The following is an 18,161-nucleotide window of genomic DNA, read 5'->3' on the forward strand; positions in this document are numbered from 1 at the left end:
TGAGGAATGAAGACCAAGACCAAGTTGTTTAACGTGCACATTCAGAGAAAGCTGTTGTAGCGCATGCCTGTCCTGGGCACAGGTGCTGGACTCGACCAGCTCCTCTGTCCAGGACAGGAAACGAGCAATGAATGAAGGAAATGGTTTATTTAACAACACACTCGACACATTTCATTGACTGGCTGGAGCAAGAAATAGCTCAATGGGCCCACTGACGGGGATCGATCCCAAACCGACCGCGCATCAGCTAATGAATGAATGATGAGAACAAAATGCAAAAATGGACAATACCAGCAGGCTGTATACTATAACTACTGTTTTGCAACTACCAGGACATATTATTAGCTATGGGTCCAATTCACAAAGCAACAGCACACTGTCCTTGCAAGTCTTTTTTGCATTACACCGAGATCGCAAAGTTGCACGAGAATAATGGTCATGGTCTGGAACTGTTCAACTAATTTGAGTTTTGTGGGCAATGTGAAAAACAAATGGACCATTGAAAATATACTGAGAAAAAGAAATAAGGGAACACTTTGTATGGTAGACCACATTTAATTCACTATTAGCATAGTAATGTCTATAAAATACAAATGAATATAATGTAGAATTGAATGTCAGTAATGTAGGACTGCCTACAAGTAACACAGTTGATTTCCTGACACATGCCATACATTCGAAACTCTGTTTTGGTGTAAGGAACGTGTTCCTAAATTTTTCAAAGAGGCGAAAATATGTTTCCATTCGCAAATATCTTCATATTTTAACCGACTAAACCCTTTATTTACATGTAACAATAACAGTAAAGTCTTGCCACAGATAATGCTGACAATGTCATGAATGCATCAGATACAAGACTCAGTAACAAAATATTGTAACACATTTCTCAAAGATTAAATACATGGAGATTATTATACAAGTGCATGTTGTACTGATTTTACGATTCTTGTATTGCCTGAGCAAAAGCGAAGGTAATGCATGAATCCTGACACTCGTTTCATAAACAAAAATCAGTACGACTCCCACCTGAGGACCACAAAATGATTTTTGGGGAGGTCCTACTATACATATATAAACAAAAATAACAAAACAGTAAAATTAAATTTGTTTTGTCTATGAATTCTTTTGTACATACAGTATAAACAAAAGTAACTGAACAGCACCTGAAAATTGTTATCCAATTGCCTTTGAGACCTTGGCATGGCATCCCATATGACCCCCACTCCCAAAATAACTCCCTAAGTAACTCTCATATTGTTCCTAAATGTAATATCCCGTCTTATTAGATATAAAGACAACCAATAACCAATGTCTGTTTTGTGCTGCCCAGGGTATCATTAAACATTCATTCACTCATTATTGGACAAAAACAAATGTCAACATTTTGGCTTGCAAATTTGTCTGTCCACATGCATGTTAATAGGCACAGACCGTAGTTTCAGCCCGTGAAAACGGACAATAAGTTTAGTTAAAGGGACATTCCTGAGTTTGCTGCAATTTTTAAAGATGTTATCGACTAATAAAATATTTCTATGACTAAACTTACATATTAAATATATTTTCTTGTTTAGAATATTAGTGGCTGTATATTAAACGTGTTTCTGATCATTCTAATATTTGTACTAGGTTAATTTTCATTTTATTTCCTAAACAAATATTTTTTCGTACGTACGAAATTATTTGAAGACAAAATCCAGTTTGGGCTTCTTACAAATATTAAGACGACCAGAAACACATTGAATATACAGACACTGATATTCTAAACAAGAAAATATATTTAATATGTAAGTTTAATCGTAGAAATATTTCATTAGTCAGAAACATCTTACAATGCAGCAAACTGAGGAATGTCCCTTTAATCTACAAACCTGCAACACATTTCGATAAGGTTATAACAGAGAGAAGCTAAAGTCTGTGATCTTTAAACGGGGAAATACTGTCCAAAATAAACAAAAGCTAGTCTTGATATCTATTGGGCCTATTTCTTAGACGAACGTGTGTTTTTAGAATTAAATGAAAAATGTATTTTGAAGTATTACAAAAACCTGGAAGACCAGAACTTCAGGTGTACAAAAATTAATATTCCAAATAATAAAATGTTCATCTAATTTATATTATCAAAAACGGCTTTAATAGTGTAAAATACATCGTAATATTTGAAAACTAGTGTCTGTCATTTTAAGCATGAGTGGTGAATATGTGAACCAGTGAGCTCAATTGCGGTATGATTTTAACAGCTTCATTTGATTTTTGTTGAGGTAGGTTTCTCATTTCTTAATTGTCCACGGTCTTTCTGACTGCCTTTGTTGTTCTAACCTCAGCAATGCCTGCTTTGGTGGAACCAAAGTATTCGAAACACCAACTTTTTTCTTTCTCTTTTTACCAGCCAAATAATTATCATCATCTACTGGCTCGTGGGTAAAAATCCCAACAGAATGTCCTGGATTTAAGGAATGATGCCCTAACTGATCTGAGAACTTTTCTTCGTCCGTTTTCTTCAGGGCATGGTTTACAATGTTTGACTGGTCGTGAAAAAAACGACACTTGTTTCCCATGTGACATGTGCCCTTTTTGAATTTAAAGCACACTTGCCTGGTCCCCCTTTCAGGATGCTTTTCAGTCATCTGAACGTGCTTCTCGAGAATCGAGCTCTTTGCCAACTCGGCTTGTTCGTATCTGTTTGTGAACAATGTCATCCCGATGGATGTCATTTCCAAGTTCTTCCCAGGCACTGCAAGTTTTTCCTGACACAGTGGGTTAGGCAGTTTGGTTTTATTCACGTTGGATCCGACTGTGTTAGAGCTATCTTCGCTTTCACTGTCAGAGCTGGTGTTGTCACCATCTTGCGAGATTAACAAGTTGGAATTCTGGCCACTTGATGAGTGATTTATCTTGCTAAAGAGAGAGAATAAAACAGAAGTTTACATTGTTAATAAATTGATGAAAACGAATATAAAGTAATAATAAAACTGTCAGAACAAAAAGAACAGTATTTAACACTTGCACCCCTAGGAATCTTCTTGTACTATAGCTATAATATATATTTATTATTTTTAAAGTGGATAACAGAGTAAAAAGCTAAACTTTGTATAGTTTAATGACACCACTAGAGCAAATGTATTTGTTAATCATTAGCTACTGGATGTCAAATATTTCATAATTCTGATATATATAGTGTTTTGGGAAATCAGCCACATTTTTCCTTTAGTAGCAAAGGATCTTATATGTGTGTGTATATGCCCTTTGGAGCAGGACGTAGCCAGTGGCAAAGAGCTCGCTTGATGCACGGTCGGTCCGAGATCGATCCCGTCGGTGGGCTGGTGCATATAAAAGATCCTTTTGCTACTAATGAAAATTGTAATGGGCTTCCTCTCTAAGACTGTCAAAATTACCAAATATTAGACATCCAATAACTGACCGGCCTCATTGGCGTCGTGGTTAGGCCATCAGTCTACAGGCTGGTAGGTACTGGGTTCGGATCCCAGTCGAGGCATGGGATTTTTAATCCAGATACTGACTCCAAACCCTGAGTGAGTGCTCCGCAAGGCTCAATGGGTAGGTGTAAACCACTTGCACCGACCAGTGATCCATAACTGGTTCAACAAAGGCCACGGTTTGTGCTATCCTGCCTGTGGGAAGGGCAAATAAAAGATCCCTTGCTGCCTGTCATAAAAGAGTAGCCTATGTGGCGACAGCGGGTTTCCTCTAAAAAAAAGTGTCAGAATGACCATATGTTTGACGTCCAATAGCCGATGATAAGATAAAAAATCAATGTGCTCTAGTGGCGTCGTTAAATAAAACAAACTTTACATCCAATAACTGATCATTAATATATCAATGTGCTCTAGAAAAATATATGCACTTTTCCACAGACAGATCATATACCATGGTCTGATATACCAGTTGTGGGGCACTGTTTGGGATTTGATCCAACGACCCAAGCATGTCAGGCAACTGAGCAATATCCCTCCCTCAGAGTAACTAGTAGTGTCTCCACGTGTACACAGGACTCAAGTACCCATGAAACGAAGAGCACTCTTGTTTAATTATATTTTTTGACATTATTTTGCTGTATGCTTGCCGCCGATTACATTATAGGGCTATGTGACATGGAGGGAAAACAAAAGCTGAATACAGTGAAACCTCTCAAAACCGGAATTCCCTCAAAACCGGACATTTTTCACGGTCCTATTTTTTTTTAAATCAGTAAAAAACTTAACCTCACTAAACCGGATATCTCTTAAAACCGGACATTTTACTTGGTCCTGAGGGTGTCCGGTTTAGAGGGGTTTTACTGTATATGAAATACAATACATGTTCAGTGCTGGAATTAAGATGCATAATGCTATTTTACTTTATTCCTTAGTCTCATTATCATCTAGTGTAGTGTTGAGTACTCGGGTCCGGGTCGAGTTTCATCCCCGAGTACTTGAGTCCAATATTTTGCACTTGTATAGGCCCAAGTAACTATAGAGTTGAACACTACACCACATATCATTCAAAACAACTGTAAATACATTGGGGTGAATAATTTGTTTTAATTAAGAATACATACAAGTATTTACTGGTATGAACATATTGCCTATCTTTATTAACATCAATTGTTGTCACTGAACATGGAAAACAATGATGTGAAAAAACAAGAATAAAACTGTCAGAATGGTTCACCTACTGTATTTATTACAAAAAATTAAAGTTTTTTCATGTAGTGACCTTCAGGGCTTCTAGATTATGGTAGCCCCACTCCCAGGGCTAGTGATATTCAATGTTGGGCTAGTAAATAACTACTCTTGCCATGCCCGACAGCTAGTGAATTTTGTTTAGTCAAATGTTGCAGTTAAGTCTATTTTGTAAATAGGAATATCCTGACCCCACCCCACCCCCCAATGTTAGTGTTTTTAAGCTCTATCTCCATCTTTTGATGACATATGTGATTATTACTATTATTTAGTAAAATTGTATTAACTTAAAGTAATGTAGGGCTAGTGAATTTTTAATCGTGGCAAGTAAATTTAAAAAATCACTGATCCTATGGCTAGTAGATTTAAAAACAATTCCAGAAGCCCTGGACCTTAAAAGATGAAAATTTTGAAATCCCTTGAGCATGTACGAGTTTTAAGCATGACCCATTTTCTTTTTCATTTGATGGGGTTACACGTTTTTTCTTACTAAAATGCAGTCAGATACATTTTTTTTGTATGAGGGCAGGCTGATTTTTGCCTGAATTAAAACAAATCCCCAAACCTAGATTACATTATTTATTCATATTAGCATTACTACCAAACAGTTATACAGGGTTGCAAATGAATCGCCACACATTTTTTATGTGAATTACCGTACAACTAATATAAGTGCATGTATATGCATGTTGACATATATGTATATATGGGTATGTTGAAAGAAAGAAAGAAAGAAGTGTTTTATTTAACGACACACTCAACACATTTTATTTACGGTTATATGGCGTCAGACATATGGTTAAGGACCACAGATTTTGAGAGGAAACCCGCTGTCGCCATTACATGGGCTACTCTTCCGATTAGCAGCAAGGGATCTTTTATTTGTGCTTCCCACAGGCAGGATAGCACAAACCATGGCCTTTGTTGAACCAGTTATGGATCACTGGTCGGTGCAAGTGGTTTACACCTACCCATTGAGCCTTGCGGAGCGCTCACTCAGGGTTTGGAGTCGGTATCTGGATTAAAATTCCCATGCCTCGACTGGGATCCGAACCCAGTACCTACCAGCCTGTAGACCGATGGCCTGCCACGACGCCACCGAGGCCGGTCGGGTATGTTGAAGTTATAAAATGTTGAAAAGCTATATTGTAAGAACTACAAGTATACACGTATGTAGGTACAATTATGCACTATCACTTGAATGTTGCATTTTATTATAGTTTATATGAATAAATTTCAAACAATATAATACTTGTGTAAAAGGAAACTAATTAGTATTAATATTATAGCCGACAGCACAATATATCTTGTCCACATTACACTGAACTAGATGTACAATTATATGCACCTAAGTATACGTATATATTGTACATGCTTGTGGTTACTACCTTGGGGCCTAATTCACTAAACTATTGCAACTTTGCGATCTCGCAGTGCAATGCTAAAAGACTTACAAAGAGGATACTTTGTTGTCTAGCAGAGCCCAAGAGATCTTTGTGAATTAGGCCACAGATCAACATGGATTAGTCAGTTTTAATAACTATATAATTTAAGTATAACAGTTACTATGACATTTATGTTTGTATGTTGAATTATTATTTGTTGCCATTTGTGACAAACATGTATAGATGTATATACAAACATATTGTAAAATGTATAATGGGCAATGGCAACCTGAAGTACAAAATAAATATCTTATCTTATCTTACTAATATTGTGGGTAGAAAGATGGAAACGTTTTCAAACCAGCTTATTATGCACAAATTACTCTCTTGTTTTTGCTCTAATTTGAGGATTTTCTCTAAGACTGGGGGGCAGTTTCCCTCCACCATCTCATACGCTTATGGTCCAATACATGTTGTCTAGGACTAGGTGTACAACGATAAAAAGGTAAAGGTTGTTTTGTTTAATGACACCCCTAGAGCACATTGATTCTGACATAGTTTTAAGGAGGAAATGAGCTACATTTTTTCATTAGTAGCAAGGGATCTTTTATATGCCCTATTCCACAAACAGGATAGCACATACCACAACCTGTATTATACCAGCCATGGTGTACAATAATAATGACAAAACTGTATTGTGAGGTAAAATATCTGATCTATTGTCTGAGCTAGGGTTAGTTTTAGGGTATATGTATACATGTATCAATACAATGGAGGATAACAAGAGGCCTATTGTTTGGGTTAGTTTTAGGGTATATGTATACATGTATCAATACAATGGAGGATAACAAGAGGCCTATTGTTTGGGTTAGTTTTAGGGTATATGTATACATGTATCAATACAATGGAGGATAACAAGAGGCCTATTGTTTGGGTTAGTTTTAGGGTATATGTATACATGTATCAATACAATGGAGGATAACAAGAGGCCTATTGTTTGGGTTAGTTTTAGGGTATATGTATACATGTATCAATACAATGGAGGATAACAAGAGGCCTATTGTTTGGGTTAGTTTTAGGATTAGGATTAGAGTTAGATTTAAGGTTAGTGTTTGGGTTAGGATGAGGCAACAGGGCATAAAATTTGGCACGGACAATTTTGTCATTTCTCTGTCGGTTATGCAAAACCAATATCAACATAAATGACCGATCATTCGTGCAAAAGCTGTAATCATTCGTCAGAAAATTTAAAGAGATGTGTTGGCTATTTTTTGTCACAGTTTTTGGAAGAAAATAATAAAACAACGGGCCTACATTGCCGATTGCTGGTTAATTTGGCCGATATAGGATTCGCATAATTTTGGTACTTTCCGTTCAGACCCGGAAGCATTAAAGGGACATTCCTGAGTTTGCTGCAATTTTTAAGATGATATTGACTAACAGAGACTTTTTAACGATTGTAATTAAATATCTATTATATTTTTCTGAGTAAAATACTAGTGGGTGTATATTAAACGTGTTTCTGATCATTCTAATATTTGTACTACATTAAATTTCATTTTATTTCCAGTTTGGGCTTCTTACAAATATTAAGATGACCAGAAACACAGTGAATATACAGACACTGATATTCTAAACATATATTTAATATGTAAGTTTAATTGTAGAAATATTTATCAGTCAGAAATTGTTTACAATGCAGCAAACTCAGGAATGTCTCTTTAAGCTTAATGCTTCTGGGAAATCCCTGTCTATTATCATTTCATTCAGATTATTGTTTGGCACCAATAAGTACTACCCTGTAAAAAAAACCCGATGGGGTTGTGTGTTGTAATGCAAACAGGCAGCTTTCAAGTTGGTTCTAGTATACATTTAAAAAACAAAAATATTTATTTATATTTTTTGGTACGGTATTTATCATAGGACATTTGATGGAGAAAAGCTACGAAATTCGTTCATATTGCATTCTCGTTTAATTGCCATGACCCATTAAAATTTGCATTTGTATCTGAACTACTGAAGAAAATCATTCGTGTAAAACTGAAACCACACGAATGACATGTCGGTTGTCTCAAAAATTCAAATTGTATGCCCTGAGGCAAGCCTGTAGCCAATGGGGAGTAGGTCGACCCCCTCTACCGGTGATTTTTTTTTTTCAATATGCCCCTGGACCCCCATAAAAGCAATTCGGGTACAAAGCACCCTTGTGTGAGGCACTTCATCTAAACGACCCCCCCTCTCAAAATCCTGGCTACGGGCCTGTGAGGTTTCCTCTTTATACATGTATCAATAAAATGATGCGCGTGTGTGTGCAGAAGAAAGAGACGGAAATCTTTGCAACAGAATTTTGTGCATACTGTCTGTCATTTTATTAACAAATAAAAAGAAACAATGAATGATTCAATGAATGACAGCAGCTGCAGTGATGTTTAATTCTTAATAGTTCCACACTGTAATGTTAAACAGCACAACCGAAATTACAGTATGATACTTTAATCTATTAAAAAGCAAACAGTCTTATTTTTTCCCCATACCCATCATGGCTGAGCCCGTCATCGTCAGAAATATTATCTTCACTACTGTAATCTGCAACCAAAGACATGTTCGTCAACGTCAAAGCGAAAGTAATGCAGTAAATCTTTAGAATTTTTTTGATTGGTTAATATTACCGGCAAATTTCTTCGGTCGGTTGTTGTCGGAGAAAGTGCAAATTAACAATGAAAATGTTTGTACTGTGTATACCGAGTGTGAAATATGGAACATATGATCCATTTGGATCAATTTAAAGTAAAATATGAATTAAAAAATCGCCGTCTTATTTGACATTGCTGGAAACCACACCTCGATCAGCTGACGGATGTAGGTGGCTCCACTATCGATTTTGTAGAACCGTAAGGGGAAGCTCGAAAATGTGTAGGTTTAAAAACCAAGTAATATTTTCAAACATTCAGAAAATATTCAAGATTTTTATTTAATAACAATGTAATGTCACTAAAATACGACGCATTCATTTGTATACACTCTAAACGTGAATAAAACTGACAAAACGCTAATTAAAAAAAATCCAGACATGACACAACACCCAATGAGCCCACTTCAGCTTCGACCTGTCTGTCCACTTTGAGTTGGAGAAAGATGTCTGGGAAAGTGAAGTCCAGAAGTTGTGCGAATCCTGTCGATTCTGCTACGCAGTCCCTCAACGAAAGAATTCTGAAGGAGTGTCATACTCTTTACATCGATCCTGAGAATGGTATATTTTGTATTTCAGCAACACTGGCAGACATAGGTTTTTTTTTCATTTGCGTAATGTATGCCCAGCCGATGACTCGGCAGACGGCACACGCAATTCCAGTCACCTGGAATTAAAGTTTTTATTTATGTATGCATAACTAGCAATGTTTTTGTCAATTACACCAAAGTGTACATTCGACGTCTTTTAAATATTAACTTTCATGTTAGTTTTGTCACTTTTCTATTGTTTCTTTTGTTTCAGACGAAAAGCTATATATAAATCTGTCGGCAAGGTTTCCTCTCAGCTGATCAAAGGTCATGAAGGCCAATGACTCATGTGGTGTGGCAGTAAAAATTTACTGACTTATTATTATGATCATTCATTTGTAAAAGAAAGGAGATTTTGTATTCAACTATTTTGTAATATAAAGACTAATTTTGTAGCTGAACTTTACACATATTTTACAAGTTAAAAAAATGACTAACCTTTTTGCACTTTAAAAATATCTTGATTTTATTTGCAATTTGACAGCAGTGAAAATTAAAGGGGTTGTCTGTGCAATCTCACCCACTCCTGCTCTTTAAAAGAAGCAGGAAAAACCCCCCCCCCACAAACAAATTTTAAAGGTTGATTACCGTGCTTTCCAGATGATTCGTCCACCCACCTCAGACATTTTCGTCCACTCGATTACAACACTTAGATTTTGTATTCAACTATTTTGTAATATAAAGACTAATTTTGTAGCTGAACTTTACACATATTTTACAAGTTAAAAAAATGACTAACCTTTTTGCACTTTAAAAAATCTTGATTTTATTTGCAATTTGACAGCAGTGAAAATTAAAGGGGTTGTCTGTGCAATCTCTCCCTCTCCTGCTCTTTAAAGAAGCAGAAAAGCAAAAAAAAAAAACCAAACCCCACAAACAATAAATTTTAAAGGTTGATTACCATGCTTTCCAGACGATTCATCCACCGTACAATTCGTCCACCCACCTCGGACATTTCGTCCACTCGATTACAACACTTAGACCAATAAATCTAAAATGTTGTTTCTTAGACATTGAAATGGTTAATTATTTTCGTTTTGTGGTAAACTAGTATATGAAAGAAACTAAATTTTAATGGCACTATCAACTTATTATTGTCTGTGTTATTATTATTAATAATTTTGAGAGGTCGTACAAAAATAGCGTCATAATAAATTTGTAAATTTTTACAATAATCATAAATTAACTCCCATTCCCTATTATCATTACAATATTATAACTATAATAGACTATGTCTATCAAATTGTCCCCATCATATTTGGTAACCCCACTTCTGCCACGGGTAAGCAAAGCCACAGATGATGTCAGAGATATAGGCATGGCAAAGCTGTTAGGTTAGGTTACAATCGGCACTTCTCTGGCAATTCTCTGTCGATATTCCACTAAAATAAAAAGTGTCCATACATTTATTTAGTCCGTGGACGTATTATACGGTAAATAACTAATACAAAAAAAAACATTATATTGGACGTATTGTCCAAGAATTTTTTTTGGTTGTGGACGAATTGTCTCGAGTTCAACATTGGACGAATTTTTTGGTGGACGAAACGTCCAGAGGACAAATCATCTACATCCCATTACCGTATATCGTTGTGCATTAGTTTATTAGTAGTTGATTCTGGATAAACTTAACCCTTATTTTGCTCCTTAGTATCTGGTACAAAAAAGTTCAAACAATGAACAAGCTAAATCATCTTTTATGTAGTTCAACCCAGAGATATTGTCGGACTGTTGAGCATACATTTTGGTAAACTGATCAATGTTTTAATATTGGATTTTAATCAAGATATCTGAAAAAGAATAAAGATTTAAAAAAACAAATGTAAGTGATCGCCAAATGTGAGATAAAAATATTCTGTTCTTTTTATTTTTATATTTTTCAGATTAATCGATCACATTGATATCTCTAGCTAATAAAAGTAGTTTTGTTTTTATAAAGGCAATATAAATATTATTTAGCACCTAAGATAAATCAATTTAATGATGAACACTACCAATTGCACTGTTTTTCATAAGAGGTGATATCACTAATAAAATGAAAAAATTTCTAATCTTTTATTAGCAGGGATCGAATTTAAAAATGTTATGGCAATTTTGAAATGTGTTTACCACAGGCAAAATACTCACAACGGCAATTTTAAATTGTTATCTTTTGCAACAAATATAAAAACCAATATCCCTTCAACTGGTGGCAACAGGGCTCGCGTTGTCGTTTGCCAAACTTGCCAGTTGTGAAAAATAAAACATTTTGGTTTGGTGAAATGTTTTAGAACAAAACATGCATTCAGCCAGTTTTGTTCAGTTGATCCACCTCGCGGTGTGAATAAGCGCTAATTACATGTCCACGTGGCCAGTCTACTATTCAGTAGTGTACTGCTAGCTGCTTGTCGTAAAGCTAGAAAACGCGATTAAATAAAATTAAATACTGTTTAAGACATGCCGCATTGTTGATACTAAATGTTTGATTACTAGCGACAACAAGTTTTACTTTTTATTAGTAATGTTTTGTTGTTGTAAATCTAGGTCACATGGTTGAGTTTATTTCCACGAAGTGGGTGTGTGGGTGAAGAATACATATTGTTTCTCACTTATATACAATCATTATTACCGTTAGTTAAAACTTTCTACGTTTTAAACATATTAAATGGCGAAATTATAATTCATTTGTGCTATATCTACTGATGTAATACTAATGCCAACATGATACATCCCTCCGCTCCTTGCACAGAAATACAAAACCGGCATGAAACTAAGAGCTTGTTTCCCCACTTGTTAAAGACTGTTGCACGCCAGTGTTTTGATAGCAATAAAATAAAGATGTTTCCTATGTTTTTATTTTGGGTGACACTGACTGGCTATAATCTTGAAACCGGCCTCGGTGGCGTCGTGGTTAGGCCCTTGGACTACAGGCTGGTAGGTATAGGGTTCGCAGCCCAGTGCCAGCTCCAACCCAAAGCGAGTTCTTAAGGGGTCAATGGGTTGGTGTAAGGCCACTACACCCTCTTCTTTCTCACTAACTTACTAACCCACTGCCCTGACAGACAGCCCAGATAGCTGAGGTGTGTGCCCAGGACAGCATGCTTGAACCTTAATTGGATATAATCACGAAAATAAGTTGAAATGAAATAAAATATAATCTTGAGCTGAACACCATAATAATTGTGAACAGTAATCAGTTATAAATCATACAGGTAAGTTAGGGTAATTAACAAAACGGAATCGTGGGGTATGGTATGATCAAGTTCAGCACTTTAAAAAAAAAAAGAATTCTTCTTCATAAAATAAAACAGCAGCAGCATTTCATTATTAGATTACAAGACGTAAACTGAAGAATAAGTACATTTTAACATATACTATATTATAAAGAACGAGATTAAAAACAAAATCTTTTGACTGAAATGCCAATATGTTACTGGCGAATATATATTTAGATTGGTAAAAGAAATTGAAGATTGGCAAATTATTTGGCGAACAATAATAGCAACCCAGGGCTAGCTCTGAATAATTTCTATCCATTGGCAAAAAATTGCCGTCTGTTGAGCCCCTGACTGATGGCAATTCGTGTTGCAACTACAGCAATTGCTGTTGGTGTTGTCGTTAATTTATAGGACTATTAGGAATTGCTGAATAAACATGACAGTAAGTAAAACGATTTAACTGGCTTGAAATATCAAATGATGTTTGATGAAATAGTATAATGTCCCCAAAGTAACTGAGGAATTTAATTACTCTAATTTATGTGGCATTTTCAGTATCTGATTACATAATCGATTAAATAAAATGATTCTTATCTCTGTTTTCATAAAATATCTACTTGTCCACCCATAAACAGATTACGATATTGTTTTTAAGTATAAAAGCACACTTTGCATCTATTTTGAAGCAATAAAAGATGCTAATAATACCTTTGGACACTTACATTTTTTTTTTAATTGAAGCTCCTGACGAATTTAAAACTCCATATTTTTGATTTACTGAAGCTGATTTTAGCACCAGGAATGAAATCCTTATGTTTGAAACATCACGTGTCTGCCAATAGCCATTTGGAACATTGCGATTCTATGGTTCACCAATAACACCACAGACGATAACGGTCATCCTTGGACAACTATAGCTTTTGTGCAAAACCAATAACAGGCTCAACCATTAACAGAGAGCAATATTACAAGTAAAAAACTGGCCTATGCGAGTGAAATTCTACTATGTAGCTGTCATGACATATATCATTATTTTACAATGTCAATTGATGATCAAAACAATAAACTTAGGACACATACCATACATTTATATTTGAACCTGTATTCGTGAACAGCTGTGAACCCATTCTCTCAAGGTAATGTGGGATTTGAAAAACAAGATTATGTTCTTGCCTCTACACATGCACCAGAACAGTTTTGAATACACATATAATGTCTAATTTAATTGAAGTTGCCTGAGATATTTCGGATGGGATATCATACTCCGTTTTGGCCATTTCAGCGATCGAAGTGTTTTGAATACTTTCAGTAACCACAACCAATCGGAAAGCATTATGACACAGTAAAATAAGAAAAATTAAAAATTAATAATAAAACAAAAAAGACCCTGCCCCCTCTTCTCCTCTCTCTCTCCCTCTCCCCCCCCCCCGGAGATCTTGAGATGAGTTATGTGGATGTTCTACCCATCAGTTGGGAATATTTAGACGCTTAAACCTTCCCTTCACCAATACTTCTGAGAGTGATCCAGACATTCCAACAGTATTGTTATTAATTGGCCAAATCGTCAGTGATTTGCAGATCTACGTCTCTGAGATCCAGTTACCAAACAAATGAGAGGACACCATGGCCAATGATGAGGGATCAAGGCAGATGAAGAGGACAAAAAACAAACAAAATATACCCACCCTTTCCAGCAAAAATAACCTGCATTGCTTTATCAATTCTGTAATTTTAGTACAATCGGAGACACTCTTTTTTTATTTCTTTTTTTGCCTATGACTTTGACCAGAGCTGTTTGAAGAACATCACGAAAAACACAGCACTTATCCAGATAGTATTCTGATGAATCCTCTCTGTGAACTTAGTGTATGAACATGCAGGACTGCAAAGACGTAGATGGTTTCCATTTTCTTGGGTTTTGTAGTTGTGTCAGAGGTGGCAATCTATCTGACAGCCTATCATTTGACAGTTGTTCTCTGCATTTGTTGGGTCGGGACGTATCCCAGTGGTAAAGTGCTTGCTTGATGTGCGGTCAGTTTGCGATTGATTCCATCTTATTGGCTGTTAGGATATTTGGACCAGTCCATTGTTGCACGGGCTAATGGACAAGTAAATTTTCCACTGCCAAACTAACGCAAATAAAACTTAATATCTGGGGATAAACATACTGAACCTGACTGATGCAATTTTTTCTTGAATCATTGTTTTTCCAATTCCCCCCCCCCCCCCCCCCCCCGTGTTTACAATAAATTCAATTTTGATATCAACCACACATAGCAGACATTCACAATATATGCTGTCGCTCAATGTAGTCCTACTCCTTACATCTTCTTTTTTTTTTTTTTTCTTAGAACACAATTTAAATTAGTTTCAATTTCATAAAGTTTGTGTACATTTTATTTTAACCCGAAATATAGTTGTCATGAAGAAGTTAATAATGTTTGCTGCTAGTATAATAATAAGCAGCAAATCCCAAATAATTTTATTTCTTTAAATTCTAAAAAGCAGAATAAACAACTGATATTAATAAAATATCACTATGAAAGGCTAATTAATTCTGTGATTAAAAACATATGTAGCAAAAGTAAGTGATCACAAAAGCAGTAAAACTCTATTTGTGATCATCAGGTTGCTATTTTGGCACAAAACAAAGTGTTTTGTTTAAAAACACCACTAGAGCACATTGATTTATCAATTATCGGCTATTGAATGTCAAACATTTGATAATTTGTACATACTCTTAGAAAAAAAACTCGCTACAATTTTCCATTAGTAGCAAAAAAATATTTTTTATGCATGATCCCACAAACAGAATAGCACATACCATGGCCTTCGATATACCAGTCACGGTGACACAAAGGGTGGGACATTTGCTCGATGCACGGTCGGTGTGGGGTCAGTGGGCCCATTGGGCTATTTCTCGTTCCAGCCAGTGTACCACGACTGGTATATCAAAGGCCTTGGTATGTACTACCCTGTCTGTGGGATGGTGCATATAAAAGATCCCTTGCTGCTAATTGGAATGAGTAGCCCATGAAGTGGCGACAGTGGGTTTCCTCTCAATATCTGTGTGGTCCTTAACCATATGTCTGACGCCATATAACCATAAATAAAATGTGTTGAGTGCATCGTTAAATAAAACATGTCTTTCTTTTTCTTTTGGTGACACAAGATGAATAAAAGATTGCAAATAATTATGCAAATAAAAGTAAACTTATTATTTATGGATTCAGAGCAACTAAATATTACTGATGTAGTATTAGTATATATGTATGTTGATTTATGGTCTAACAATATTCATTAAACTACTGAGTATATCATTGAAGCAGATGTTTTGGTATGGCATAGGCCTATGGAAAAAAAAATCACTGACATATTTTTTATATTAGAAATTAGGTGTCATTTTTCGACTCCAGTACCCAGTAGTTATATGAGCTAAGAACTTAGGTATTTAATTTTAAAAAACCCAAAACATTGAAATAAACATGTATGGATGCCGCTTTGATTAACACCAAATACGTTTATAGTAGGTGAGACATTTAAATCTGCAGAATTCTTGTTTTAATCTGTGAAAATTAATTTCTCTGAAGGACTAAGTCAACTGGAATGAAACTTGGTTAACACGTGAGTTAGACCAGCCATTGATTATTTCTCATCAAGAAAAAGAAAAAACCTCTCTTAAATTTATTCAATTTGAATATTGCTTTATTGCTTAAGTAACCTTTGGACTACTGAATTTATTTTTGAATTTATTATCGGGTACCCCAGAGAAATAAATAAAACATTTTTATTTTAATATAAATATTGCTCAAGTAACCTTCGGACTGCTGAATTTATTTTTGAATTTATTATCGGAAATCCTAGACAAATAAATATAAAATGATATATTTTCTATTAAAATTGTAGAGGAACCCCTGACTTAATATATAAAGATGTTTTGTTTTTTATTGTTGTTTAACTACCAGAATTTAAGATAAAAATTTATTGAAATCTTTAATATGCACTTAATGTACTCCAAGGGGTATAACTCTTTTTGGGCTGTTTTTATTCAACATTGCATTGAATTATTGATAATGTGTGTTCTTCATGGAGAAGACATTTAAATGTTAACCATATTTGTTACCGATTATTTTTTTATTAGTTTTTTTTCATGTATACAAGATACGGTGCTAAAACATTTTCAGTTTGAATAAAAGTAATAATTATAGGTATAAAATACCCCAGAATGGATTAACAGTGCTTTAGTCATGTATATGTAATAGAAAAAGGGCATTGTATATGTATGTGTATGGAAACATTAAAATGCAGGGATGTCATAAATATTTAGGTGTCAATTTTCGACTACCTTTTTAATAAATTGTCACTGAACACAGAATTACAAAAAATAAATGCTTCCTGACCAAATGTTTATACCTGGCAAATGTTTTGCAAAGTTGCAGTCAAATATCAGGAGGTGACATTACATGTTTTAATTTGCATAAAAGCTATTTTGTTTTTCTAAAAAAAATTTTTTATTGAAAATCCTGCATTAATATTGTTTTTTGGGACTCTTGAATATTGACGTCATCGGCATGAGTTCCCCTGTTTAGTGTACATGCCAGTACTGAAAATTAGAATGACGTCTAATATAACGCTTTGTGTTCCGATAAAGTTTAGAATGCTTTGCTTTGTAAGATTCTTTGTAGCACTTGTATGAAAGCAAAAATCAAAATTATATTTTATATTCGCCATTGGGAATACAAAGTATACAGTACAAAAACCCCAAAACAACAACAACATATAGCTCATACATGTAGTTCATTTTTTTTATTATATAGTTAACCCTTTTAAAGAAACAAATGGTGAAAATTACCCAGAAGTGTTTAGTCTACTGTGTTTGGCCTAGCCAAATGTCTAGGGAAATATCCATAATTTAATTAAGATAATCAGCGTTTTCCATCGGTGAAAATTAAAGGAGGGCATTGCATGACCCGTTTCCCTTTAGCCATCAGTATTTGATAAAAAAAATGTTCAAGCCGACTCATTCAGTTGGCCGGAAATACTGTTGGTTCATTCACAGGCATTCGCTTTGGTGAACCGATCAACGTTTTAATATTATTTTAATAAAGATTTCAAAATAATAAAGATTTTTAAAAGTGATCCCCTGAAGTGAGATAATATTTTTCTGTCTGTTTTATTTCCATCTTCTTCAAATGAAAGTAGTTTTGTTTTGTAGTGTATGTATTATTTGGCACACCAGATTTTAATCTTGAACACTACTACTTCTATTGTAGCCTATATATATTTCCTCTAAAAAAAAACAGTGTCAGGATGACCATATGTTTGACGTCCAATAGCCGATGATAAGATAAAAAAATCAATGTGCTCTAGTGACATCGTTAAATAAAACAAACTTTACTTTTACTACTTCCATTATTTTTTATGAGTGGTGATATCCCTAAGGGGCTTTGTAAATATAAAAAAAAATCCAATAATCCTTAAACAAATTTGGTGAATGGACCATTTGGAATAAAAAACAAAATTTGGAAAGATTTTGTTTTTGCAGTGGAGTTAATACAAGAAAGTAAAAAAAACTATTTTTTATTTATTTATTGAAATTGCTCTTCAGCAACTAACAAAAT

General features: G+C 34.8%; 2 protein-coding genes across 2 annotated transcripts in view; one reads left to right on the plus strand and one right to left on the minus strand.

Annotated features, from left to right (window-relative positions):
* Positions 1 to 1,841: 1,841 nt before the first annotated feature.
* Positions 1,842 to 8,682, minus strand: LOC121390539. The gene is made up of 2 exons (XM_041522375.1): positions 8,599 to 8,682; positions 1,842 to 2,895 (listed from the first exon to the last, which is right to left on the minus strand). The coding sequence occupies exons 1-2, from the start codon at positions 8,664 to 8,666 to the stop codon at positions 2,268 to 2,270; spliced, it is 696 nt and encodes a 231-aa protein (XP_041378309.1). The 5' UTR covers positions 8,667 to 8,682; the 3' UTR covers positions 1,842 to 2,267.
* A 446-nt stretch (positions 8,683 to 9,128) lies between these two features.
* The window catches only part of LOC121368115 (EH domain-containing protein 1-like), an 80,141-nt gene continuing 71,108 nt past the window's right edge, over positions 9,129 to 18,161 (plus strand). The window contains exon 1 of the mRNA XM_041492687.1: positions 9,129 to 9,314. Coding sequence (XP_041348621.1) covers positions 9,200 to 9,314 — 115 coding nt within the window. The 5' untranslated portion in view covers positions 9,129 to 9,199. The remainder of the gene's footprint in view (positions 9,315 to 18,161) is intronic.

The sequence above is a fragment of the Gigantopelta aegis genome, chromosome 3 (assembly GCF_016097555.1).
Source record: "Gigantopelta aegis isolate Gae_Host chromosome 3, Gae_host_genome, whole genome shotgun sequence".
NCBI classification, from domain to species: Eukaryota; Metazoa; Mollusca; class Gastropoda; order Neomphalida; family Peltospiridae; genus Gigantopelta; species Gigantopelta aegis.